The 25,773-nt window shown below is 39.2% G+C and overlaps 1 protein-coding gene across 4 annotated transcripts in view; it reads right to left on the minus strand.

Moving 5' to 3' along the window:
* The window catches only part of NELL2 (neural EGFL like 2), a 338,935-nt gene that overhangs the window by 284,145 nt on the left and 29,017 nt on the right, over positions 1-25,773 (minus strand). For all 4 annotated transcript variants that reach the window (XM_043563469.1, XM_043563471.1, XM_043563468.1 and 1 more), the window contains one exon: positions 3,759-3,909. In XM_043563469.1, coding sequence (XP_043419404.1) covers positions 3,759-3,909 — 151 coding nt within the window. The remainder of the gene's footprint in view (positions 1-3,758; positions 3,910-25,773) is intronic.

Below are 25,773 nucleotides of genomic sequence, written 5' to 3' on the forward strand. Positions count from 1 at the left end.
GTACAGTACTGTTTCAAACACCTTCACACGTTGATGCAAGTTCCTGGCATCTCTGTAGCTTTGCTTTTCCCTCAGTGCTTTACAGCATGATGCCACCAGCTGATATGAAGCCCTCTGGATTTATTTCTCTAAAGACACTCATTACATCTTGCATAAAAGGGCATAGGAGAAATATGTCTCTGGTCTCAGAACTAAGAACAATTGCATTATCTTAATCATCCAACTGGGTTTCTATTTTTCCTTTGCCCTGATTTTCATATTTCATTGTATTCTTATTTGTTGTCCTGTAGATAGCCCTATAAACCACGCTAAATTTTTTGTGAAGCAAATCAAAGAATAAATACGTAAGTGTTCATGATACAATGAAACTAAAAATAGGAGTCAGATTAAGACTAAGGAAAGAAAGAACTTCAGCAACACCACAGAAAAAAAACAAAACACACACCATAACACAAGATCTGTCAGGGTGCTAAAATGTTAGGAGATATCACAGTATACTGGTGAAAACACCACATTCAAGAATCAGAGTAAGTGGATTTGGGTCCTGATTCTGTCACTAACTAGCTAAGTGGTGCTATGGGAGGGGGGGAGGGGGGGAAGGGCAGAAGAGAAGGAAGTCTAACACTAGACCCTGAGGGCTGGCAGGGCACTGAGGTTAAGCCAGCTGGCTCTGGAATCAGATTACCTGAGTTTAAACCCTACCCTCACTTACTCTTGGGAATCTTCAACAACGTAAGCTCTCTGGGTTTGTTTCCCCCCCTTTTTTTTTCCAACAAAAGTTAATTTTATTTACTTTGAGAGAGAGAAAGCCCATGTGTGGGCACGAGTAGGGAAGGGGCAAAGAGAGGAGAAGAGAGAGAATCCGAAGCAGGCTCCACGCTGCCAGTGCACAGACCATCACGGGGCTCTGTCCCAGAAACCGTGGGATCAGGACCTGAGCCGAAACCAAGCTGGACGCTTAACCCACTGAGCCACCCAGGTGCCCCTGGATTTGTTTTTCTTAACTATAAAATATGAATGAGAATAGTGACTTTGTATGATTATGGCACTTTGTGGAATTTTTTTCTCTAGTGTTCTCAAGCACTTTATATGGATTTATAGATGAAGAACCTGAGGTACAGAAGAGTTAAGTAATTTCCACAAGGTCACAAGGCCAATAAGTGCTATTGCTATGCCTGGAATTCACGGAGTCCATCTCTAGACCCGCACACTTAACCACTGCCCAGTCCTGATGATAAAACGAGCTAATTCACAGCGCCTGGCACACGTAAGACTTTAATAACTGCTGGTTTACTAAACAAATAAAAAGAGCCTTGCAAACCTAAATGATCTTTTATATCCTAGAAAGATACACCATATCTCAAATATATCTCAAATTTGTAGATGATATGAAGAAAGAATAAGTAAAACAAGGAATTACAGAATTAATATTAAATTCAACAAGTATAACTGGAAAGCACAAGAGCTGAGCACAAAAATTTATGTATAAATATGATGTATAAATATGTTCATCATGGTGTTATTATTAAAGTTAAAAAAGGAAATGAGTTAAATATCCAAAGTGAGGGGCAGATCAAGTAAAATATGGCATATCTACATGCACAGACAAAAGAACTGGGTTAAAATACGGCAAATTTTAAACATTGGTCTCCTTTTGGTAAAATGATTTGTATGAGTTTTTCTATTTCTTTACAATTGTCTGCTTTTCAAATTTTCTACAATGAAAATATATTGCCATATTAATTTAAAAAACAAATATTATCTTTCATTGAAATAACTCAATAAAAATTCCTACATGTTTTCACAAATCTACTTCACAGGAAAAGTAAGAAAAAAAATCTGCCTGATGGCAAGTTATCCTTCCTCAGGTCCTTCACCAAGAATCTACGTGATGATGCTCGGGTATTTCGGTGGTCCATATACTTATCGTTTAAGATGCTAAAAAAAAATTTTTTTCCATACTATCTTAGTAAGTATTAGATTGAAAGTATACAGATTACAAGAAGTCTGTGCTGGTCAAACGTTTGTAGAGTTATTCATTATATTCAACTCCAGGGACCAACAAAAACATTGCCCATCTGGGATGCATATAGATGAGGGCAGTAGACCTCAAGAATTGCTGTCAATTAAGTCTAAAGAGGAGCAGATGGAGTACCCAGCGCTGGTTAGCCCTGAGACAAGAAGGGTAACATGGGAGGCTGCAGTGACCATCATGGATGTAAGGATACGCCATCTGGAAGAAGGCTGGACAAGTTCCATGTCTCTACTAATGGGGTGGGGTGGGGGGAGTTACAGGGCAGAAAAATCTAGTGCCCAAAACACAGGGGAAATTTCTTTTAGCAAGCAGAAGTCATCAGCAATAAAACAAGCTGCTCTGTAAAGGAACAACATTCCTTTGTTTTATGTGAATCATGTTGCCTAAAGCCCAAGTGAGATGGGCAAAGTCACAGTACTGTAATGTAAGCAAGGAGGTCTGATATCAATCACTTGAAGACCAGTCCTGTCCCTGGAACCAGAAACAGACCAACGGGAAAAGCCCTAGTGAACCCTTGGAAATGGGACCTGTGCCTTTCTTGCTGTGCCTTGAAGATCCTAAGCCAATTACCAGATAAATGTTATCATGGCATTCTCCTGTCAAACACAGGCCAGGACCTGGGAGGAAAGAAACCCAAGTAGGGGGTTATGCCAACCCTCTCGGGCTATAGATGGAATAATGAGGGGCCTTGATGCCTTGAGAATAATCCAGGTAGAGTGTGATCAGGAACCTTGCTCTCTATGTCAACTTGCTGTATCTTGTTCACCACGTATATGTGCTTCTGTTTGCCCTTTAGTATTTCATAAAGATTTTCAAAGTCCCAGGCTACATCATCCCTGGTAAAAGAGACCAAGAAAAGAGGTTTCTCCCCACACCTTAACAAGATCATAAAAACCATGTATATATTTCAAACACTTATTAATCTTCACAACCACCCCATTTCACAGGTGAGGAAATTGTAGCACAGAAAGGCCATGTGACTTGCTCAAGGTCCATAGGTAGTAAGTCATGGAGTAAGTATTCAAAATGGGAACACAAAGGAACTTGCATTGTCAGAACTGTGGTAATTCTTTCACTCAAGGGATCATTTAGAGCTGTTTGGTGTTATTCAGTAACAATCTATGTATATGCCAAGCGTCATGAATGAGTTTCTCCTTCCTCCCACCCCCTCCTCCCCATTACTCCCGCCAGCTCTCCCCTAATCATGTTTCCACACATGTGAGAGACTGGGAGATACTAGACAGAATTTTGATTCAAAACACATGCAAGAATACAGCTGTGACTGCTGCAGTCTAAGAGACGCATCAAGAAAGAAGTTACCTGTCAGTGATGAAAATTATGACTTATTAAACTCAAACCCAGGCAACTTCCTAAAGAAACTAAATATAGTATTTTTGTGGCCAACTATTCACAAATTACAAAGAAGTATGTTCAGCCTTAACTTGAGGAAGATATCTCATGAGGAATTTAGTCATTAATAAGTGTGTCTCAGGAACAGTGATTTCTGTGTGCTTTTAGCAACATCAAAAGCACCAGCTAGCTGCTTTTGCATCTAGGCTGATTTCAATTACTTGTGTTTGTGATTTTGCATAATGTAGCAAAATTATTCTAGCTGTTTTATTCCAATCTTGTATATTGGATATCTTGATTTTGTTTACTTCTTTTGAATGTGTTCATTTAACCATATATAACGAAAACACAAAAACCCAGCAGCCACACTCACCTGTGATCCAAGTGGTGAATGGAGAGAATAACTCCAGAATTCAAGTGGGTCTGTTTCAGAGTCACTAAAACAGTAAATTCATGTTTATTTCTCAGCTTCTGAAAAAACTGTTCAGCTGTAGCAGTGGATGCTTTTATACTTCTGGGAGTATCTAAAAAAAGAAACATACATTAAATAGATTAGAATTTGGTTTTATAAAGTATCCTTTCCATGAAACATCTTTCAAAAAACATTATCAAGTAATAACTGATAAATACCAAGTTTCAGACTCCTTCAACAAGATTTTTTGCTACAGGGACACCTGGGTGGCTCAGTCGGTTAAGCATCCTACTCTTGGTTTTAGCTCATGTCACCATCCCATGGCTCATGAGTTCAAGCCCTGAGGCTCTGTGCTGACAGCGCAGGGCCTGCTTGGGATTCTCTGTCTCCCTCTTTCTCTGTCCCTCCCCAACTCACTCTCTATCTCTGTCTAAATAAATAAATAAATAAATAAATACTTTAAAAAAAAAACTTTTTGCTACATATAACACAGGACAGTAAACCAATTACTGGACTCGTGTTTCAGGAATTCTTTTTCTTTTTTTTTTTTTTTTATATTTTTTTAAACTTTTTTTTTTATTTATTTATTTTTGAGACAGAGAGAGACAGAGCATGAACGGGGGAGGGGCAGAGAGAGAGGGAGACACAGAATCGGAAGCAGGCTCCAGGCTCTGAGCCATCAGCCTAGAGCCGGACGCGGGGCTGGAACTCACGGACCGCGAGATCGTGACCTGAGCCGAAGTCGGACGCTTAACCGACTGAGCCACCCAGGAGCCCCTCAGGAATTCTTTTTCAAAAATGTCACCTCTGGGGCAAAGAATCAAAGGATCCTGCTTGACGAAGTGTACTCCCAAGTTTTCTGCTTACACATACCCTATATTCTGGATACCACAGCCACATCAGTGTCAACAGTGAGCAAAAAGATGTACTTCATACGGGCGCCTGGGTGGCGCAGTCGGTTAAGCGGCCGACTTCAGCCAGGTCACGATCTCACGGTTCGTGAGTTCGAGCCCCGCGTCGGGCTCTGGGCTGATGGCTTGGAGCCTGGAGACTGTTTCCGATTCTGTGTCTCCCTCTCTCTCTGCCCCTCCCCCGTTCATGCTCTGTCTCTCTCTGTCCCAAAATAAATTAAAAAAAAAAAAAAAAAAAAGATGTACTTCATAGACTAGAACCTAAAAGACCATGTTAGAGCCATTTAGCTTTTCTGACGCCTCATGACAGAAAACTGGATTTAAATCTATGTGCCACCTTCCACATTGATATCCTTAGCCAGAAGGCGTGCTATAAATAGATTTTTTAAAAGATCATTGAAATTAGTCACTCTCAGCCTTCTGCGCAATGGATGAAACATTAAGATCAAATTGTCTTACCATGCTGTTGAAAGAAATACATAGAACTTAATTCCAATGTCCTCTTCTCCAGACTTAGAGAAAGCCTAGCCAAGGAAAGTATGCGTGGGAGAGCAGAAACTTTTACCCTACACTTCTACCTGGTTTAGTCCTGCACTCCAAGACCCAGGGAGTGGGACCCAGAGGCTATGGGGGCAACACAAATAGAAATGGATTTAGTGGGTAGGAAAAAACCATTATTCAAGCCATCTGCTAACTGAGCATAAGGCTCTCCTATTCATAGTGTGTGCAAAGGGTTGATGGGAGCCAGAAATACAGTTTATGTTGTTCTCAAATCATCCTCCTTGTTTCTATGCTTTAGACTAGGTAGACTAAGTAACTAGACTTACTTACTTTAGAGTAGGTAGTCTAGGTGACTACTAAGCAAGTAGATCTCAATGGAAAAACTACTGGCATTTAGAAAGAAAAACCCATCCTTGTGCAAAACTGTCCCGTGCTTTGCAGAATATTTAACACCCCTGGTTCTGGCCCAGTGAATGCCAATGGCACCCAACCCCCAATCACTGTGACAACCCAAAGCTTTCCCACACATTTCCAAGCATTTCCTCAGCAGCAGTGTAGCAGAAATCTTGTTGAGAACCACAACTTCAGTGAAAGAGTTTATGGGATTAATCTAAAATTCCATACCTTCCTACCACAAATTTATGGAATAAAAATGTACCCACATGATCTGTGCCCATCACTGGGAATGGACAGACATGGAGAAGCCCTCAAGATACCCACAAAGTAGTGACGAGACAAATAATCCCAGTACAATGAAAGAAATGCTGTCATACAGGTAGGTACCAAGCATGGACGGATCACAGATGTAAAAGTAGCCAACATCATGCGGAGGGAAAAATCTCATAAAACAGATGACACTTGATCTGGAGATCACCAGGTAGAAAAGAGAAAGAAAAGCATTCCAGTCATAGGAAGAGCTTGGGAACCAGCAGGAAGGTGTAAAAGGGATTTTTGCTCAAAGTTTTAGGAAAAATAAATTTCTTGCTTCACAAAAGAAACTTCCTCAGTCCCATCGAATATTCACGATTCAAAAGTAGAACAATAATCTGCAATTTCTGCCATGGTCAACATAATAGTTTCCCCTCAAGCTCAATCAGGGATAAGATTGGCTGTGGAGGGGATTCCATACAATTCCTCCTAGCTCCAAAACTTTCCACTTCCTCAAGGAGGCATACAAAATGAAATTCCATGAGAATAATTCATCTAGTGTTAACTTTTTATCCACTCTAGTCACAAGTAAATCATTCTCAAACTTCATCACTTCATCTTAATTTGATAGATAAAAGCAAATTAAAATCAAATTATAAATATTTATTATGCTTCCCCCTCTTTCAACCAGGTAGAGCTTCAGCAGCACCCTTTGTCTTGCCGAGTAGGATGATAGATGGGGATGCAAATGAGAGAAGCAGAGAAAGGACTACACTGAATACAGAAAGGAAGATGAAACCCAGAGAGAGAGAGAGATCCAAAGATGTGATGTGGAGAGCTTGAGCTCATCCAGTGAGAGAAAAGAATTTAGAAATGCACCACAGCTGCCTTACAAGGTGAAACTTTTAAAAAAGATTCTTAATGAGGGTTTTTAGGAAGTTTTGTCATTTGGTATGCATAGAAAACCTTCACTAATCTCTATATTATCCTTTACTGCTTTTGGAGTCAGATTTGTGGGGAGAGTTGACAGATTGTCTTATTTGTGAGAATTTTCTTTATTTTGTTTTCAGATGAAATGATATGTAAAGATTGACCTTAAGAGGAATAGAAGGATCTAAAAGAATGGATTACATTTGAGTATCATTAATAAAAATGTAAGACACCATGGTTGAAAACATAGTAAGGAATCTATAGATGAAAGAAACATTTTTTTTAATTGATCAATCTATACTTTGGAAATTTTTCTCTGGTGGCCACATAGAAAGTTATTTGAAGAAAGAAAAAAGTTGAACGCAGGGAGAACTCTTAAGAAACTCTCACAACTCAGATGATCATTGACTTTTTTGTTAGATTTCACATATTTTAAACATCACATATTGACATCCCTACACTTCCTTTCCCAAACCAAACCATCCTGTGCAACTTCTCTTCCCAGTTCATTATCTTCCTTCTTGCTCCCTCTGTGAGGGCAGAATAACTTACTGGAAGGAGGGCCCCTCCAGCACAAACATGGCCAGCAGAAGCTCCATTCAGTTCATGCTATAGTGACAGGAGAAATAATATTGGGTTTTGTTTTTTCTTCCATCTAGATTAACCAAGCTCATTACAGAGATTTTAAAATGGGCTTGCATGAAATTCCCACCCGTGTTATGCAGAGGGGCAATATGGAAGGCAGTGGGAGGGAGAGAACCTGACCTGACTTACTATGGCCTCAGGATGGTCTACTGACCTGGCAACGCCAACCCAGGGGCCCAAGACACAGGTGAATATTTTTAAGTTTCTGGATTGTGACAGAGAGAACTTAAAGGAAGTATATAAATCATGATTGCATCATAATTTTTAGCTGTTGACAAAACACCATCTCTCATCAACCCTGACCTCATCCTAATATTATTTAAATCTATTGTTGCCCTTAAGAACATGTTTTCACATATTCATCATGCTTGAGTCCAGGAAGGACTTGATGGGAGTCTGAACTCTCTGAAAAGCATCAGAATAAATAGAAGAGGAAGAATTCAAGAGAGTTTTAGAAAACAGAAGAACTGGGTCAGTGACAAAACACATGCAAAAGGCAAAAGAAAGAGAGAAAACTGAAGTTAATTGAATCTAAAGTTTCTAGCTTGAGAGACTAGATGAAAGGAAATGCAGTAGCAGAATGATGGGATTTCACTTTTAGAAATGGTTGGGACACATATGTCGAAGTGTCCAATAGGAGGTGGGCACTATAGAACTTGATCTCATGAGAGAGGTCAAGGTTGGCAATATAGATTTAGAAGTCATCAGAATATAGTATCTAAAATAATAGGTGTGCCTGAGTAAATCATAGGAAACACAAGAATGAGGGTATGAAGGATGGAACACAGAAAAACTAAATCTGGGGGTGCCTGAGTAGCTCAGTAGGTTAAGCATCTTACTCTTGATTTAGGATTCGTGATCTCATTGTTTATGAGCCCCTCATCCAGCTCTGTGTTGATGGCACAGTCTGTTTGGGATTCTGTCTCTCTGTCTCTCTGTCTCTGTCTCTCTCTCTCTCTCTGCCCCTCCCTCAGTCACTCTCTCAGAATAAAAATTTTAAAAAACTAAATCTGTTGCATACACATATATAATGTTGCACAGCTGCTACTATACAACATTTATCCTTCAAAAATGTATAATGATATATTTTACCCTTTTAACCCATATTCCATTTTGTTCTCACAAAGCTCTGGAAACTAGACAGGAACAACCATTACTACGTCCTTTTTCAATGAGTAAAACAAGCCAAGGAACAATCCTGTGATTCACCCACAGAGGTGACAATGCCAGAAGCATTATGGGGATGACAATTTCTGGTCCAGTGTTCTTTCCACTAAATCATACTGCCTCCTGAACATGGCATCCTTTATCCATGCTTAACTGCCACTCACAAATATAAATGCAAATAAGAGAGCACCAACATAGAAAATAATCCAGAAAAAAAGTAATGATATAAGATAACATTTTTAGTTCTTTAAGTGACTAGCTTAGTAGTGATTTTAAGAAAGGTCACATTCCTCATTTGCATTTCTGTTTCTCAATTTGTAAAATTAACATTCCTACCTTCCATTTTCATCTCAAGGATTATACAATGTTCAGAGAGACTTCTGAGTTCCCACAGTTATTAGTAGAGACCCAGTTCTAGTCTTCACCGGAAAATCAAGTCAAAGAAACCATCATGTAAGAGTTAATTTTAGAATTAATAATTCAATATAGGTATGCGTGAAGCAACTTCTCAACAAGGCCTCCTGCTAAGGAACCAAACATAGAAAAATGAAGTGTGGTGGCTATCAGAATGAACTTGGAGCCCAGAAGAATAAGGTTTCAATGCCAGCTATGCAGATTATTAGCTATGCCTGGCATGTAGTAAACACCATGTGTTGGCCATTAAGATTATGATACTTATCATTATTACTCTTCCAAGCAGTGAGACTGTGGAATCAGCCAAAACTACCAACAGCCATGATACCTTTGTGGTGATTTCTGAGCTTACTTTCATTCTAAGCATCCCCAACTCTGCCATAAATGATCAGTTTCCACATTTCGAAATTGGTATAAATGTTTTTGGCAATCAAATTATTCTTAAGATAAAATCCTGCCTACCACTCTCTATTTCTACAAAACAATGAGTGATCATTCATTTACGAACAAAAATCAATGTAAATTGAATTTCTTTTCAATGAAGGGCTGACAGAGATCATTTGAATTGCCTCTTCAGGAAACAAAAACAAAAACAAAAACAAAAAACAGGCTGATAAAAGTGGCCTTTAAACACTACTACAAAGCCCCACAGAAAAACTTATCAACACACCCATGCTAGAGTAAATCTTTTTAATTGGAGAACTGCTTGGGTTTAAAACAAAACTCTGTTTCAATGTTTTCCATTTTTATTGTGTACAGAGCCCAAAAAATCCCACTATAAGAAACAATTCATGGCATTTTAAAGCAGTTATTAATAAGTAATGAAGTAGTTCTGAAGCAATTACATCAAAATATTCATTTTTTTGTCATGGGACTACCAGAATGGAGTGATGCATTCCTGTGTGGATGTAGTAACCATTTCTAGGGATTTCCACCATGTGCTATGGATTCCCCATATACATCACAGTTAGGGGGATACAGGAGAGAGAGAAAAACTGGTTTATTTCAAAAATAAGACTGTAGGCGCACCTGGGTGGCTCAGCAGGTTGAGAGTCCAACTCTTGATTTCAGCTCAGGTCATGATCGTAGGGTCATAACATGGAGCCCCAAGTCAGGCTCCATGCTGAGCATGGAACCTGCTGAAGATTTTCTCTCTTTCTCTCTCTGCCCCTCCCCTGCTCTCTCCCTCTCTCAAAAGAAATAAATAAACATTTAAAAAAACAGACTGTAGATTAATGGAACAATGTATGTGATGGCAAACATGGGTATTTACTGAAAAAGAGAGTCAGACTGGAGCTTCTTTCAGTATTTTTAGTGTGTTAGCAAAAGTAAAGAGAAGGGATTTGTCCATCTACCAATAACAAACCAGCAAGAATTATTTTCTTCTTTTGCACTTAAACTGCATTACTACAATTGCCATCATGAATCGCACGAGTCTCTGCCACTGACAGGTCTCTATCCCATCTGCAGTGTATAGAACCTAAATTGATTTTCCCCCACATAACCAGACTAATACAAATACCAAGTACAAATTCAATTATAAAAACAGTCTAATCTCCAGCATAAGATGGTTGACTTAGAATGTGCCAAAACTCACCAAATTACTTTTTTTTTCAGTCTCTGACTATGAAAGGCTGTTATCTTCTGAATTCAGGTTAGAAATATACGAAGTCAGAACTATTAGTGCAGTTCCTATCCATCGCTCTTACTCTCCCTTCAATATATTCATGCCTTTATACTGCAAACTTGCAAGGCAAAGTAATGGTTACAACTTTAAAAGCCATTAATATTTGATTAACACTATATATGCAGTTTGCAAAGTCCTTAAACATGAATAATCTCATGTAAGCCTCAGAGCAACATTGAATAAATGGGATTATTGCTCCAAAGTAATAGAAATTACAGATGAGGAAAGGGAGGCACAGAAAAGCCAAGAAACTCGCCATCATCACCATACATGGCTCAAAATCGGAGCTCATTTTCTGTGAATTTACTATATTAGAAACTTGTTGGTTCGAACCTCAGGCGCTTCCCCAGTGATATCTGAAGCAAGCTCTGAATATAAAGGGCAAGGAGAGACAGAACAAAGAGGCAGGCCATTCCAGATTGGGAGGGGGCAGTTTTAATAAAGCAAGGGAACTTAGAGGCTTGCCCTGGGCAGCCGCAAGATGCACAGATCTCTACATCTGCCTGCAAAAATCATAAATTTATATAGAAGCCTTAACTGGATTCACTCAGTTTATACCAATCCAGATGGTCTCAACAACACACTGCTCTCTCATGGCAGCATCCCTGAAAATGACTGCCACTGTGGGAATGGAGGGCGGAGGGCAGAGGGTACATTTCAAGGAAGGGGATGAGGTAAGGAGCCTCCAATTGCCCAGGGCCAGCTCAAGGGTCAATTGGAGGTCACCTCCTCTCCTCACCTCCTCTAACAGAACTATCAAAAGCAATTAGGATAGGATAAATGAACAAACCCACCAAATTCAAGTGGCAGAGCTGGGATCTCAACCCAAGCCAACACGCTTATTATTACACGATAGTGTCCTACTAACATGATAGTGATGCACACTCTGGAGAGTGAATAAACTATCATATTAAGTTAACTTTTATAAAAATATATTCTGAAGATAAATACCTTTTTCTTGATCTTCAGATTAATTTAGGCTACACCAATCTACAAAACTATATATAATCTTTAGAGAATCTAAACTACTGAGATAGAAACTGTACTTTTAATCAAAACCAAAAGTTTTTTTTAAACAAATGTTTATTTACTTTGAGAGAGAGAGTTGGAGGGGCAGAGAGGTAGGGAGAAAGGGAATCCCAAATGCGCTGACATGGGGGTCAATCTCATGAACAATGAGATCATGGCTTGGGCTGAAATCAAGAGTTGGACACTTAACCAACTGAGTCACCCACGTGCCACACCTAAACCTTTTTTAAAAGACAATTTTGAAACAATTCTCCTTAAAAAACTATTGGGCAAAATGTTGTGAGTACCCACAAGTTTTTTAATGGGGCAAACCCACATCTAATGATGCCCATCCTCACCCTTCAGAGATCTATATGCCCTTTACATTACTAGGTTAGCATAGTGCATACTCTTGGAAAGCCAACGTCCTCTTCTACATTTTACTTGAGAATAAAATTTAGTGAGCTATATCCCAAATCCATCTCAAAAGTTTCTTTCAAATCAACAGCTAATTATAATTTGATTCAATGCACAATAAGCATATATATCCTCATGTATTATTTACAAAATTATTTGTTAGCTTAATGCTGTGAATATCCAACCACATAAAAACATACAAATGTGAATACAATCAGATTTAAAACATAAGCTTCAGCACCATCCAAAGAAACAAAAACAAATAGCAGGTTCTACTCCTGGATTTAGCAACTAAATGGTTTACTTTCAGCAAATCATTTATGACTCATCTGTGGGAATTTTCATTAATGAAGTGCAACAAAATTTCATCAGGATGTAGGAGGGTGACAAACAATAAAATGTCTATAATTTTGAGCTTAAAATTACAGTATTAAAATTTTATACATAACACATATAATACAAGTTATTTAGAGTATTCCATTTTGTTTTGGGTCTAGGTTAACAAGCAACTTTCTGATAATAATTCGGCTTCCCAGGTACATTTTCCTTCAGAGACAGCAGTAGTAATTAACTACACGGGTATTCTGGTTTAGTTCACTGTTATAATCTTTGTTGTAGATTAAAATTAAAATCAGCACTTGAGTATGTAATCAGATTAATGCTTTTGGCTTGCGTGAAGCAGTTCCTTAGAACCTCACCAGTGAAATTACCAACTGCTTTGTTACCAGAAAAATTAAGAGGATAAATGAGCTAAACAATATCCCTCTTTATGATCTCTACTCCCAACTGGAATACTGCTCAAGACTAAGATTAAACGGGTAGAAATGTTAAGTAAATAACAGGGATGATGACAACGACAGTGATGGCAATGTAGATGACAATGTCATCTACAACCTTAATAGACTGGCTGTATTCCTGTGTTAAGACTGCCTCATTATCTGTAGATAGCAGTCTCAATAACATCATTTGAATATATGTAGCAGACTTAAGAATCAGTAATTTGCTAGATCTTTATTTAAACCAATCTGAATGAAATGTATTATCACATTGAACCCAAACTGAATGTGCACAATTTGTCCACTAATATCAAAGCCAATGTCTTAAATACGTAAGTAAAATTAGACTCATGGACTATCATACTTTATGAAACATGCTTTTGCTTTGACTAGAGCAATTAAAACCTTGAATAAATAAAATGTATGAACGTCTTTTTAAAAAAAGAAAAAAACTTGAGTTTTCACTGGGCTTTTTTCACTGGGCTTACCCTTAGCAGTACATCAAAGGTTCAAATGCACCTTCATATACTGACATGTTATCGGTGTATGAAGTATTGCTTAAATTAACAACTTACTCATCTTAGCATTAAACTGTATAAATTCATGAACTACATCATTTTTCCCTCTTGTAAATTATCCTATATAGAGTATCCTATATAGAGTATGTATGTGTGTGTATATATATATATATATATATATGTATATATATATATATATATATCTTAAGTGCAAATATAATTACTCTTCATAAAGTATTCATATGTATTAAGAGAGTAACTATAAGTGCAAAGAAAAACGTACATATGCTAATTTTTTAAGTGAAAACTGAATCAAAAGTTATTTCTTTAATTTCTTTGAGGTCTGATCAGATTCATTCAGCCCCTGAGAAGGGTAAGAGAGAAAAAAAATATATATGTCACTTCAAAAAATCTGGCTATCTTTTTATTCACATGTGTGCTGATGTTTTGGCTTGGCTTTAGTCAAATTATTAGTGTAAAAAGAAAGAAGGGGGGGCGCCTGGGTGGCGCAGTTGGTTAAGCGTCCGACTTCAGCCAGGCCACGATCTCGCGGTCTGGGAGTTTGAGCCCCGCGTCAGGCTCTGGGCTGATGGCTCAGAGCCTGGAGCCAGTTTCCAATTCTGTGTCTCCCTCTCTCTCTGCCCCTCCCCCGTTCATGCTCTGTCTCTCTCTGTCCCAAAAATAAATAAACGTTGAAAAAAAAAATTAAAAAAAAAAAAAGAAAGAAGGGGTACCTGGGTGGCTCAGTCAGTTAAGCACCCAACTTTTGGTTTGTTCATGACCTGTGGTTTTGTGAGCTCGAGCCCCACATTGGGCTCTGTGCTGGCAGGGTGGAGCCTGCTTGGGAGTCTCTCTCTCCCTTTTCTCTCTGCCCCTCCCCCACTCACGCTGTCTCTGTCTCTCTCAAAATAAATAAACTTAAAAAGAAAAAAAGAAGAAAGAAAAGAAAACTAACAGGATCAAGGTGAGATCTCTACTATATATCTTTAATAGTTGACTGACACCTATTAATCGGCAAGAATAAGGAATAGGGATCTATAACATACAGTTTTACACATTTATATAAAATGTTATGGTTATACATTCTACAACCTCAGATTGCACAAGCAGATTCTAACAGAATCTTTGCTGAATAGCCAAAGAGATAGGATGTAGTGCCCCATCAATTATGCAGAGCTGAAATGCTGAAATGCACAATTTCATCTTCCACCTAATAGGCCAATTTGACCTGAGACATCAATTTTGGGAGTTTGTTCTGCTTTATCCTTCTTTAATTATAATAATCAAATTATTTTAGAATAACAAGACACCAAAATATCAGTTACCATGATTAATCACCCTATCAAAATTGTGCTACATTTTTTTTTTTACTATTATCATTTTCACTGCAACAAAGAACACAGCATTATAAGGTACAAAAGGACACAGAGCACAGAATACTCAGTTTCTCAATCCACAGTTTCAGACACTAGCCCCATGTCAACTCCTGCCCTTGTCTCCCCAGGCCCCGTATCTGCCTCCCCTCAGTTTCTGGGCCAGTTATAATGATGCCAGAAAATCAGAAGTGGGGATCAAAAATTAAGTTATTTTTCTCAGGGATTAAAAAAACAAAGAGCTCTGAAAATTTGTGCAGCCTCTAAAATTAATCATTTCCCAGCCCCACTACATTGGCCCCAGCTACAAGGCTGAACTTCTGCTTCACTTTCCCAACCTAGAACTCTCAGCTCTGCCCTGCACACCAATCTCAAGTTCTGGTGTTTTGCCAGGATCTTGCCAATTCTCTCTGCTGTGCCTCTGGAATGGATGAATCTGCTAAAGTGTGTCAGAATGCTAGATCCATCAAATGATGCCTGCCTGACTTTGAATTGTGGGGGCTACTGGACTTGTCCCATTTACCAGACTAGATACCACCCCCAACTCCTACTCATCCTCATACCCTCCCCATCTTACTCCCTCTTGGAGTTTTTCCCACCCCTATTAATTTCTCTACAATACATTCACTAAATGCTGATACTATCCCTGGATAAAGTACAGAAGATTCACTTACTGACTAAACTAATCTCTGGATTTCACCTTACCAGAAGCTATAAAATTGCCACTCTCAATGTATCCATTTTTAGGAGCCTTAAATCCAATCCCTCCAAGCTAGTGTCTCTCCCATTTCAAGCTTGGATTTCTCCCTAAGTGCCCATTCCAGGGCTAAGGATTGCCTTCAGTTTCCTATTCACTTTAATTAATTCAACAAATATATAACTGAGCACTTGCTATGTGCTGAGCGTTCAAAATGAAGATCAAGAACAATCCAAACTAGGAACCTTCTACCTTACTGTCGCAGAGATGCTAGTTGTCCTCCAATGGCAGTAATTCTCTCCTTTTTAGTAATAAAACACCCACATATCTGGGTACATGGCTATCCAGCTAGAAACCACATTCCCTAGTTCTCTTTGCAACTAAAGTGGCCAGGTGACAAGTCTTGTCAGCAGGATATAAGTAAAAGTGACCTATGCTACAATCCAGATTTTATTATTAGAAAGGAAACTCATTGCCCTCCATTCTCCTTACCCTCAGTCTGGAATAGGGATATTGAGGTAGTAAGCCAAGCTCTTCAATGAGGACAAGGGCAATGAGGGGCTAAACTAATAACCTCATGTGGCAGAGCCACCCAATATCCCTGGAACCTCTGATTGTTACCTGAGAGAAGTATAGATGTCTTTGCTTTGAGCACTTTGAGATGTTCTTGTTTGAGAAAGGCATTTTGGGTGTCTTTTTTACAGGAGCTTAGCCTATTCCTAAGTAATATATCTCCCCAAGTTTCCTATGACTCATTCAGAATTGAGTGGGATTCTTTAAAACAAGGATCAGCAAAATTTTCTTCATAAGGTCAGATAGCAAATTATTTTAGGCTTTGCAAGCCACATACATCTCTTTTGAATATTCTTGTAAACTTATTTTTATTATTTTTTACAATCATTTAAAAATGTTAAAAACCATTCTTAGCTCAAGGTGCCGTACAAACTAGGCCTCAAACTGGGCCCACAGGACCATAGTTTCCTAACCCCTGTAAGCAACAAATAACAGATTTAATTTCCCATATTCACTTTATAGCTTTAGTTAGTTATGTTTATGTTTAGAAAGGGAGAAAAAACAATGTGATAAAGGCTTAGCAAGAGAAAGTCTAGATGCTGTGCAAGCAGAAAAGGAAGGAGGTAAATTCTGCCTGTTAACTTGCCTTCATCACTACTGCTGATATGTACATTCAGGGCATACCCTGTCTTCTGTCATTCTATGATGCTTTCCAAGGGCAGGGATTGATTTTGTCATTCTCCTTGTAGGCACAGCCCATGCAGAAAACAATCAGTAAGCGTGGCCAACTGTCTTGTCCATCGATGACTCTCCACCTACTTCTATGCCTTTTAATGACAAGGTACTGTTGTCTGTTCAAGTCACTAAGTAAAGGTTACAGATTTCTTTTGCTTTCCAGCATTCTTTTGCATCGCCACCTAGCTTAACATTATGAATTATAAGGTCGAGTAAAGGATAATCCCAATGAACTAAACTGGAATGATACAAAAAAAAATTACAATACTGTTTTATATTGTTCTGTATTTAGACCAAAGACTCTCTCCTTTCCCCTTGGAATATGAACCAGCAAGTCTGCGTGGGGATCCTAGATTTACGAAAAGAACTTAGTCCTTTGTAGCATTCAGAGATGAGCATGTTCCTAGAAAAAGGAAAAATAGCGAATTCAAAACTTTCCCCTTGGATGCTGACAGTGTGGGTTGAGTACTTTCTTAGAAATGTTAGACATTTCTAGAATGTCAGAGAAAATAACTTTTAATTGAATGGCCAGAAATACCTCCCAGAGCCAAAGGAAAGCACTTGTCTTCTTTCATCTCCACATCAGCTTTGGGGATAGCTGTGTGTTGACCTACAAAGAATGTTCAGAACACTTACTGAATTAATGTTCTTGTATTTTTTTTTTCTTTTGCCGTGTAAGATTAGATTAGGAAAAATTTCAGGAAAGAAGTCTACACAGTAGTCTATAGATCATTTCTTCACTATGTTTTATCCTCTTTAAGACGGAGGAGAACTAGGCATTAAAATAATCTGGGAATTATATTGCAACAATTCTTTTCCTTTCATGACAGCCCATAGCTCTGATGGTTTACTATGCACTTTCATGATTTTTCAGTGTGGCATTTTGTGCTGCCTTATATCTTTCTCTGCTTCTTGTCTAATTGCTTTCTATACCAGTCTTACATCCTCAGAAAGATCAATTTTAATCTCCTTGAGGGCAAGCGAGATGTGTATATCACACTTTCTCCTATCCCAATAACTACCAGCAATTAGAACCTAAGACAGAAGTACAATAAATATGTGTGGAGCAGAGTTGAATTAATTTTCCTTTTCAAAGTTGGGAAGGTAAAACAAACCTAGCTCGGCAGTGTAAGGAGGGGCCGCTCTCCTCCCCTCCTAATTCTCCACTGAAGCAGGGTTTACAACCCGGGGCTCACTGTGTCACTCTAGGCGATACATGATCATCTCACACACAAACACGCTTTATCCTGCACAAAGGTTTATGGAGCGGTCCTGGGAGGCACGGCCCATACTAATTAACAGGTCCACTATCTCATTAGTCCAGGCTAGGAAAAAATGGTTAGGGTTTAAAATTCTGTTGAAACTAGAACACCTGAATGTAGCTTAAGACAGCCGTTTGCTTTCACAGCTGAATTTCCTATGTGAATGCTATTCCAGGTCAGATATTTCTTCCTCTTGGTTCATACTCCATTTCCACAAGACTGTTTTCTTACTAGAATTTGGAAGATACAGTGAGTCTTCCTACCTCATACCGCATTTAGACAGATCTGGATTACACACAGATACGTGAAAGATATATTTCCATTTCTTATTTAGGAAATTAGGCCCAATATCAATAGTATGTTTCCTATTTTAATACCACCATCCAGTGATCCAATCACATATTTCCTCATTTACATACCTCTTCTCCCTTATCTGTACAATTTCATATTCATTTGCTAAAAATATACTCTAATTTTGTTTTCCTTCTGATTTCTTATTTTTAGCATTTTTATTTATTCTTTCCTCCTGTTTCATAAAATATGTGTCTAAATGCAAAAGATATAAATACAGTATATAAATACGTGTGTGTATGCATGTGTGAGCATGTTATACATATACACACATACAAACACACACACATACACATTTTTGTATGGTCAATTTATGATTCATAAATGTGACTATTTCCAAAACATCATTGGTCAATCAGTTTTTAGGACTGTGGCCTGCTTTTTTACACAGAAGCAATGATTATACATGATGGTTAGGTCCTCAGAAGATTCAACCTACTACAGTATGTTGTGGCTGATTTGAACCCACTAGATTCCAGTATCATGGATCCAGCAGGCTGAACCCAGAAATTCCTGGCACCTCGATGGACAAGGGAGAAATCTGGAAGCCAAGATAAGATAGAGGGAAGGGATAACTAAAGAAGGTGTAGACTAGATACTGAAGAAGAGAGCCAACAGTTCATATCTGATAGTCAAAGACATGAACGTGAACTCAGGCTTGGTTCACCTTGGGAGATGAAGGCAGATGAAGCAGTATGCATGAGGCGTGGAGATGTGCAGAAGCACGGTCCATTCGTGGACCGAGTAGTATTTTATATTGCTGGAGCATAAGGTGTGTGGGAGGGAGGGAGGTGGAAAATGGAAGCAGTCTAGACAGGTGGTTAGGAACAGATCATGGTTCTGTGATCAGCCTTTTCAGAGACACTGTGTTACTCAGAGAACTGCAAAGCTAAGATGAAACCAAGCAGAAGCCCAGTCATATGAAGTGGGCCAGGAGAGTGGGGCATAAGGAATCAAGTATGACTCAGCAGGCATGTGACAGCACAAGGCTTTTCTTGGGAAAACCAGGCACCAGTTGTTAGCACAGAGAATTCCAATCAGCTGTGCCCGGCACTAGTGGAGTGAGACTCCTGTCCTGGTCAGAACTGGCTGAGGAACCGGGAATGATCAGCACGCAAGACCTTGGGTACCCAAGCTTAAAAGTGTTGACACTGACCACCCTTTACAGCCTGGCCTCCCCGTGAAACCACATTCAAACTTCCCACTTAGGACCCTAAGAATGTCTGCTCCCTAAGCAGCACCTGTAAAGAGAAAGCAGAGTCTCCTTCTCTGACCCACAGTAGGCTATAGGAGCAAAAGCAAGAACCTGAGCTAGCTGCTCCTGGCAGCAGAAGGAGGGTGAAGAAACTCCAGGACCCCAGCACTGATGAAGAAAGACTAGAACACTCACAAGCAGTGGGGAAGAAAGAGAGGTAGTCCTGGAGTGAAGGGGACTCTCTAACTGGAGAGCCACTGGCATGAAAGACACATCCCCACTCTTGAAGTATGCTTGGCCAGACTGGCAGTGTCCACACATGGATCGGGGTGAGAGGTTTGTGATGCTTAGGTTTGGGTGAGCGTGATGGGGAAGCTGGGGCTAATAATTTTCTTCTTTTGGTGGATTCTTCTAAAGGTAAAAGAGATATTTTTTTAAAGAGATGAAGAAGGACCTTGTACTTTAAGAGGAGGGAGGTATAGAGAGCATGAGGTGGCCCCAACAGTGTTAGATGCTGCTGCCCCTTAAGGAGCATGGGCCGCCACTGTGGCCACCCTGCAGTCAGAAACAGCAAGTTCCCAAGAGTAGGAACCAGACCTATTTCACTTTCATGTCCACTGTATACTTAGCGCCTAGGATAGTGCCTGTCAGACAGTGAACCTTCTACAAATATCTGTTGAGTGAAGAACAAGAGCTAGCATTTACTAGTGCCTCCTTTGTGTTAGCTAACTAGACACCCATAGTGTCTTTATTTTACAGAGATGGAGTTCTCGGCCAAGGTTCCTCAACCTCAGCACTACTCACATTTTGGACCAGATCATGTTTTGCTGTGGGAGGCTGTCCCCAGTATTGTGTGCTTAGCAGCATTTCAGGCTTCTGGTAGGACTCCACGCCCAATGGCAACGACTGAAAATGTCTGTAGACATTGCCAAATGGCCCCTGGGGGACACAATTGTCCCTGGTTGAGAACCACTGCCTCGGCTCTCGAGCTGGTAAGTGGTAGGAGCAGAGTCCTGTGCTCTTAACCTCTGCATTACGGCTGCGGAACGAGGACACTACAGCCAGCATTTAGTGACTGCTTACTATGAGACAGGCATCACGCTGAGCGCTTTCCTATTTCCTACATCAATCTCATCTCATTATCACCATAGCTGTGCATGTGGATAGCTACCTTTGAAACCACACACTACAGAAGAATAATTTCAAAGCATTTTTCTTAACAAGTTGATTCATATCTTCCAGATACTTTTTCAAATATTTTTGAAGGACTCAGAACTACATTTTGGTTTTTTGATTGCTAAGGCCCTGACTTTTCTGTCTAATTTTTGGTAACAGCAATGTTCCTTTCGAAACCCAAAAATGGATTAAATTGTCCACATTAAATCAATTCAGATTTCTATGCAGCATTAGGGATTTATATTGCTCTGGTTGTATTACAATATCCTAAAATCATCTTAAAGTAGAAGTGCAAATCACTGGAGAACAGCTTCCTAAAGATGTGAGCTCCAAGAGTAAAATGGCCTTTGTGAAAGCTGCACAGGAGGCTGCTTGACTAATGCTGCAAACATGCTTCACAGAAGCCTCGGCTCTCTAAGAACAACACAAGCAAACCACAACCCAGAGAGCTCATCTCCATCATTTAAAAAATTTATCTAGAAACTGAAGTCCGAGGGCCTCAATTTCACATCCTTTTACTTGTCTTTAGTATTTAGAAGATGTAGCAGGAAAATATCCCTTATTAGAGGTAATAAAGCCCATTGAGAAATATGGTACCAGACTTTGGTATCATGGTGTCCCCCAAAGTACAAAAAGGATGTCTGAAATTGTGTCAACAGAGAATACACTGAGAGGTCAGTAAAAGCACTTACCTTGACCATACTGAAAAACCAGCAACCACCACTCACATGGAACAATTGTGAAAAATGGTTTTGGGGGTGCCTCGGTGGCTCAGGTGGTTAAGTCTCCAACTTCGGCTCAGATCACAATCTCATGGCTTGTGGGTTCAAGCCCTGAGCTCTTCATTGGGCTCTCTGCTGTCAGCCTGGAGCTGACTCCAGATACTCTGTCTCCCTCTCTCTCTACTCCTCCCCTGCTCGCCTTCTCTCTCTCTCTCAAAAGTAAGTAAACATTTAAAAAATGCTTTTTGTAAGTAATGTCAATATGAACTACATAGGTAATATACAAATTATGAGTACCAATCTTTCACTGCATAAATGTATCTACATTTTTTAAAATTTATTTATTGTTTATTTTGAGAGAGAGGGAGAGAGCACAAGTAGGGGAGGGGCAGAGAGAAGGGAGAGAGAGAGAGAAAATCCCAAGCAGGCTCCAGAGCCCAATGCAGGGCTCGATCTCATCAACTGTGATATCTTGACCTGAGCCAAAATAAAGACTCCAACGCTTAATCAACTGAGCCACCCAGGAACTCCTGTACCTACATTTTAAATAAGCATTAAAAAAAATTTTTTTAATGTTTATTTATTTATTTATTTATTTATTTTACTTTTTTTTTTTTTTTTTTACATTTTTATTTATTTCTGAGAGACAGAGAGAGACAGAGCACAAGTGGGGAAGGGGCAGAGAGAAAGGGAAACACAGAATCCAAAGCAGGCTCAGGCTCCAAGCTGTCAGCACAGAGCCTGACACGGGGCTCAAAATCTTGAACCATGAGATCATGACCTGATCAGAAGTCAGACACTCAACTGACTGAGCCACCCAGGCACCCCTAATAAACATTTTTGAATAAGTGTATGCACTTTGCAATCCATGTTTATTGAGTTTCTATGCCATTTCCATCACTTTCTAGTTTAAAAAAGTTATTCAACCTCCTTGGGCTTTGGTAACCTTGGCTCCTACCTGTAAAATGGGAAGAATAATAATAGAACATAGGGCCATTGTCAGGATTAATATATGTAAACCACTTAGAAAAGTACTTGGCTCATAATAAGTGCCCAATTAGTATGTCTGTCTCACACACATACATATGCAGGCACACACACTTTGATATTCAAAAAATTCAAATTGATATGCATGAACAAATTGGTGTGTGTGAATAAATATCTAGGAAAGCCTCAATGGCAGATAACTGGACATGTCTATAACTCTTACAGCAGAACCAAAATACTCATATTTTTATTACATTATGAGTGACAGAAAAGTCACAGGAAGAACAGAACACTTCCCCTAATAGATACGGATATGAACAGTCATTTCAATATGCACATCATCAGCTTTTAATAGCCACAACTGTAAGTGAGTTCATCAGCTGAGTGGGAATATATTGAACTATGAAATTTTCTTCTCCTGGTCTGAAAGCATAGCTTCAACATCTGAGAAGGAGGAGAACCTGATGACTGCAGGATAGCAACTTCCAGTATGTGATGAGGGGGTTCAACTTTGCACATCCCCCACACCTCCCGATGCACACTCCAATCTGTGCACATGAGTGATTTATATTACACCACTTCCCGTTCTCATTATGATCTTGGTAAAATTTTCCTTATTCCTTTATACCATCTGTGAAGGATTATTCTCTACCGTTGTACTAATTATGCCTCTGCAGCATAGTTAGGTGCCTCTTTGGTAACTTCAGTAACACCAAGCAAAAAAAATTTTTAAACATTAAGGCACTATAATCACTACTAGAAAAACCAGTCTATGTTTATGCTTTCATGTTAGTTATGACAATGGTAGTAAAGAAAAAGAAAATTGTACTGGGAGAGACCAGAGATGATCCATTATATACAAATGATATGCAACGTAAGTCATAAAAAAGAATTATTTGTAGCAATGATTCAAATCAATGTTTTCAGCATCCAGAAGACTTCTCTTCATAAGTTCAATTAAGAACATGAGCATTAGTATATAAAACCAGAAAAATCCTGCACTATCCTTAGACTAATATCACTATTCAAATAATATCAAAAAACAAAAAGGCTTCCCCAAAAAGTCTCTTCAGTTCTATGTAGAAATATTAATATGAAATGTGTATTTATAATAATCTAAATCAAAGCTCTTTCTGCTACTGGAATGTTTTCCAAACTTCTAATACAACTTACTTAGTTAAGTTTTCACTTACAGACTACCATTCCCTCAGTTTGCTGTCATTGAAAAAGACCATAATAATTCTGCTCTTCTCACCCATGATAACACCATTTGCCTGCCATCTGGGGACACAGCTTTCTGCTGCTTTCCTGGCAGCTGGGCTTGGCTACACTGCTTAACCCAGGCCTTCTCAGTTCCCCCCATGAGCAGTGGCAGCACACTGGCCAGACAGACACCAAAGGTCAGGTTTCCACTCTGGTTCTCAGTTTTCAATGTTGTCTTATCACTGCTGCCCTTTCAACCTCACCCCTGGCCACGCTCCCGTATGCGTGCTGCATTCCATCCACACCAAGCCACCACGTGCACACCTCCAAGCGCACCAAACTCCTGGATTCCCCATACCATTGCAAATGCTGTGCTCAGAAGCTTGAATGCCCTCCCTTACCTCACTGGCCTGTCAAACAAGCACGTAAATGCTTTCCAAGTTCCAGCTCAATCAAGTATCCTTCTCCAGGAGGCAGTCCTAAAGTCCCCACTAGGGTTGGTAGAAAATGCCAGTCCACTGAGTACCACAGAGCTTACCATATTGCAGGACATTTAACTGATTCCACACCAGTATCTCTCACTATACTTTGAGCATCTTGAAAACAGTACTGTACTCAGGTCTTAATCTATCCCCATGTAGTTTTCTTCCTGACATAATTTAAAACTCAAAAAATATGAATGGATTAGTAATAATCCTCATTTATCAAGAACCTACTAAGTACCATGATTTTACATTTTTTCATCTCACTCAACAATCTCATAAGGAAATGACAGATAACAAAAACCAGATTTTTAGTCACCACAGAAGACAGCATCCCTGGTGATGGATGGACAAATGGAGAAATGAATGACTGAATGAACAAACAAAATCTTTCAAGCACACTGAAATACTGGAGGTAGTGATCTGTCACCATCCATTGGCTCTCTTTTCCTTTCCACCCCTTCCACTCTGGTTCAAGATCTTGATATCCCACTTCCAGATTGTTGCAATACTCTTCTGGTCTCCTGCCTCTTCACATCATTCTAAAAGATTGTTTATTTTTGTTAACGTTTATTTATTTGGAGAGAAAGAGAAATAGCACGTGTACACGGAAGCAGGGGAGGGACACAGAGAGAGGGTGAGAGAGAAAATCCCAAGCAGGCTCTGCACTGTCATCGCAGAATCTGAGGCCCATGACCTGAGCTGAAATCAAGAGTCAGACGCTTAACTGACTGAGCCACCCAGCAGCCTCTACAAGATTGTTTATTAAACTGTATGAGCGTGGATGCATTCCTAAGAGTATTTAGGTCAGCTATAAGAATTGTATCTTTTTGTAACTGGTTATGATACTAACGTTTAAGATTAATATTAATGTACTCTTGAACATCTGGAAAACCACCTTCTGGAGAACTGTCAGGAAATTTCAGTACCTGCCTTACGTTTTTGTTTATAACTGCATTAACCTCAGCAGTATTATTGTAATTGTCACAAACAAATGTGAAAAGATGGGTGCCTGGGTGGTTCAGTCAGTTAAGCATCCGACTCTTGATTTTGGCTCAAGTCATGATCTCACAGTTCATGAGTTTGAGGCCTGCATAGGGCTCCACTCTGATGGTGCCAGGCCTGCTTGGGATTCTCTCTCTCTCCCTCTCTTTCTGCCCCTCCCCCTCTTGCTCTCATTCTCCTTCACTTGCTCTCTCTCTCAAAATAAATAAGTAAATTTTTAAAATAAAGATATATGGAAGTAACACACATAAATGATGACTTTGAGCCAAGAGATGGCTAAGTTATATCACTGAATACTGTGTCCACAGCATTATTCACATATGCTATATACACAGCAAAGTGATAGAAGAATTGAGTCATGGCACAGTGCATGCATTGGGCTTGAAAGAATCTGCATCCTAACAGTCACTACCATATTTACGTTGTAAACAACAATTGAGCTCTTCAGCAAAACATTATCCATCATGTTAAACTAATATTGTTAATTTATATTTATAGCTTTGTTTGTGTTTAAATTATAAATCTGCTTTGATTTAAAAGTAGTATATATATTATTAGCCAAGGAATTTAAATGTTTTTCACTTAGATAAATTTAAGGAACAGTAAAATACACATAATTTAGGTGTATAATGGGAGTCAACAAATTTTTTTTT

Source organism: Prionailurus bengalensis, chromosome B4, assembly GCF_016509475.1.
Source record: "Prionailurus bengalensis isolate Pbe53 chromosome B4, Fcat_Pben_1.1_paternal_pri, whole genome shotgun sequence".
Lineage (NCBI taxonomy): Eukaryota > Metazoa > Chordata > Mammalia > Carnivora > Felidae > Prionailurus > Prionailurus bengalensis.